At 48.0% G+C, this 3,683-nt stretch overlaps 1 protein-coding gene across 1 annotated transcript; it reads left to right on the forward strand.

The window, feature by feature from the left end:
- On the forward strand, window positions 1-3,021 carry CCR75_003265 (uncharacterized protein; the record flags this gene model as incomplete). Its single annotated transcript, XM_067961362.1, has 1 exon — window positions 1-3,021. The coding sequence occupies one exon, from the start codon at window positions 1-3 to the stop codon at window positions 3,019-3,021; it is 3,021 nt and encodes a 1,006-aa protein (XP_067821755.1).
- Window positions 3,022-3,683: the final 662 nt, after the last annotated feature.

Genomic DNA, 3,683 nt, shown 5'->3' on the forward strand with positions numbered 1-3,683 from the left:
ATGACGACGCCCGCGAAGAAGTACCGCTTTACGCGCCAGGATTTTTGTCCACTAGTCACGACGCCCCTCCATCTAGACATGGTCTTCGATATCACCGAGGCCAAGGTCCAGGTGACGCTACAGACGACGTTCAAACACGACGGTTCGGAGCCCCTTGAGCAGCTCAAGCTGAACTCGAAGGAGCTCGAGATTTTATCGGTCGAGCGAATCGACACGTTTACGCCACTTAATGACAGCAAAGACTTTGTGCGTCACGTGCAGAGCTTTGCCAACCCTCGTGCGTTGCAACACGAAGTGGATACAGACGACCACTTCTTATTGATCCAGCTTGTACCACCTGTGCCGTCGCACACAGAGTTTGTAGTCCGAACCGTATCAGTCGCAACCCCTACGGAAAATATCTTAGAAGGTCTATACTATGACTACACGCCTGTAGACGCGCCAAAGACGATTATTACGCAGTGCCAACAGCATGGCTTCCAGCGTATTGTCCCGTGTATTGACACCATGGATGCTAAAGCTTACTATACCACGACAATTGTCGCGAGTACGCGCTATACTAATATCATTACCAATGGCGATTTGGCTCCTGGATACACTTCCAACACGGGCGTGCCAATATTCCATCCGGTTTCGACAATACTCGGCAGGACCGATTTGTCTCGACATGGACTCAAGTACTATAATCATACCGTGAACATGGCGCCGTACCTATTTTTTCTTGGCGTGGGAACATACGAAACGTATCGTCGTACGCTCGAGTTTCCCGACGGAGACACGACAATGCTCGAGATCTTGGCATTTCCTGGCTACTTTGAGCCATCAGAGGCACAAGCCGCGGTCCAAATGCTCCATGACTCGATCTTGTGGGTATTTCTCAGTCTTGGACCCGAAGCCTGTGAACACTCGACGGAGCGCCAGCGAATGTACGAGTTATTGATCGAACGCGAGGCCTTGAAAGCACAAGAGGGTCTCCTCTGTCGCGGACCGCAAGACGAGGAGGTAAAGTACCCGTTAAGTACCACAAAGGCTACTCGTTTAGGTGCGGTACGCACGGAATTAAAAGCGTTACTTCAGAAGTGGCACAAGACGGGATACAAGTACACAGGGGCCGTGTACCGGGAAATTGCCATGGAAAACTCGTACTATGGCGGGATGGAAAACGTTGGCAACACGACGATCGTAAGTTCGTGCTTGTGTCCAAGCTGTCGGATGGATGACAATTCGTACGAGTACATGGAACACGTCAAAGTGCACGAGTACTACCACAATATTAATGGTAGTCAAGTCACGGGCCAATCGCCGTTTGAAATCTGGCTTAATGAGGCCGTGACCGTGCATATGGAACGCAAGCGCGGTGCAGCCATCTTTGGAGATGACTATGCTCGGCTCAATGAAGTATTGTACATGTTTACCCCAGCAATCGGGCCACTTGCTCAAGACAAGTCGGCAACGTCGCTCTCAATTGAGCCACAAGGGTTTAATCAGACGCAAGAGCTCGTGTCGGTAGTGACGTACTCGAAAGCGCCGGAATTTGTCCGGATGGTCGAATTGCTCTTAGGTCATGATGCGTTCCACAAGGCCCTGGATGATTATCATACGAAATATGCGTTTAAAAATGCCACGAGTATGGACTGGATCCAGTGCATGGAAGAACGTTCGAGTCTGAAGCTGCAAAATTTAGCCAAGACGTGGCTGAACCGTCCGGGCCACCCTGACGTGACGTACGAAGCCAAATATGACGCTAAATTAAAGGAGTTTGTCGTTGAAATGACCCAGACGGGTTTTGAAAACATGCCTGCAGAGAATAATGGTCCGTGGGAAATTCCAATCGACTGGTCGCTCGTGAAAGACGGTCACTCGATTCGGAATGATGTCTTCCTTTTCAAGACAGAGAACGCAAAGCTAGTGATTTCTGATGTATTTGAAGAGCCTGATTTTCTATCTTTTGCTCGCGGATGGTCGTTTTTTGGCACGTCGAAGCAAACAAACTCATCGATTCCACAGCTTCGAAAGCAGGCGCTGTCGGATCCTGATGCTGTGAATAAATATCGAGCGTACCGCAGCATTGCAGATTTAGAGAAGGCCAAGGTCATTGAAGGATTACTGACAGGAAACACGCACGTGAAGATTTCCAAGGAATTTGTCGATTTGCATGGCTTGATTTTGTTTTCAGAGAAGCTCACTCCTTGTGCGCGGGCGTTGACACTAGGAGAACCCAAGACCATCCCAAGTCGCGATGATTTGAGTCATCACTACGTCGCTATTAAGGACGCGACTACTGCGTTGTTGCAGGCAGTGTGGGCCACGTATTCGACACAAATTGAGGCTGCCTACAAGAAACTCTGTGACCTGGCTCGGCCTGGACCACATGTGGAGCAATTTCAAGAACGTGCGCTGAAGCGTCATCTTTTACTGCTTATTGCAGCGGGCGGAAAAGCTCCAATCCTTGATACGACTGCAAGAGTGGCGCCAACGATCAAGCCCGTGGAGCTAGCTTTAAACTTGCTGAAATCGTCGACTTTCGTGACGGATCAGGCTACTGGGTTTCGCCTCGTGCTCGAAGACGATACGTTTGCCGACCGTGCCAAGATCCAAAACGAGATTTTTCACGAATGGAGCAAGACGCCAGATATGTTGACCAAGTACATCAGCATCGTTAGCAGCTTAAATGCCAAAGACGTAGGCCAGCAGATTCTCACATTGTTGGCGCATTCAAGCTTTAATCCATCGCAGTCCAGCCACGGACGTACCCTGACGCGTGGACTCTCTCAAATTCGGGACTTTTCGCTCGCGACGGAAGAGGGACTAAATGTGATGTTTCAAGTATTTGAAAAGATTGGCAAGATCAACCAAATGTCGGCGTACCCGTTGCTTCAGTGCTTTGATCATATTGATCGCTTTGACGATAATTGGAAGGCGAAATTATTCGCGACCTTACAGCGCATGCAGGACGCAATTGACAAGAAGAAGGAGGAATCATTGTATAATCAACTTTGTCTGATTCTTGAGAACAAGTAAGAAGAATGTTGGCTCTTTGAAAGATTTAAAAAAAATATTATTTTTTTCCATCGTAATATTTTCTACTTTTGATTAGCATACTCGTTAACTTGGAGGTTGACCTCCTCATGCTGGCACTAATTTGCGATATATTAAGCTCTCTCGCAAATAATATATCCGCGATTATTTAAAATATAGGATTACCCTCTATAAAAAATTGCCAACAGATAAGACCGATTTTGTCTATACCTTAATTTTATTTAAACTAAATACAGTAGAGCCTCCGTATTTAATATGGCTGGGACCGACCAATTTTGATTGAATAAAGGAATCATTAAATATCAGAGTTAGGGTTAAGTGGGGTTAGGGGGTTGATGACGGACGGTGCTAATGAAATCAAGGTGTAACTGACGTGTTCAAGGCTCTGTTCGGACAAACTTTTTTCAGGGAAACCCATATTTTGCAAAACGCGTTTTTCGCGTGTCCCGTTCAACATGGTCGCCAAAGCCATACCCTCACAGATATCCTCCGCAAGGCGATCTGCCAGGGGAAGCAGAGACGTCGTGGCCTCACTCAGGAGGCTCTGTGTCGGTGGATGCTGGGGGAGCATGAAGCCACGGTCACCCAAGGGACAATCAGCAACGGCCTGAAGCGTTCTGTAGACCTGCTAGGTGCAGATAAGA

Source organism: Bremia lactucae, assembly GCF_004359215.1.
Source record: "Bremia lactucae strain SF5 chromosome Unknown BlacSF5_NotPlaced_19_SHOA01000004.1_2068294bp, whole genome shotgun sequence".
In the NCBI taxonomy this organism is placed as follows: Eukaryota; Oomycota; class Peronosporomycetes; order Peronosporales; family Peronosporaceae; genus Bremia; species Bremia lactucae.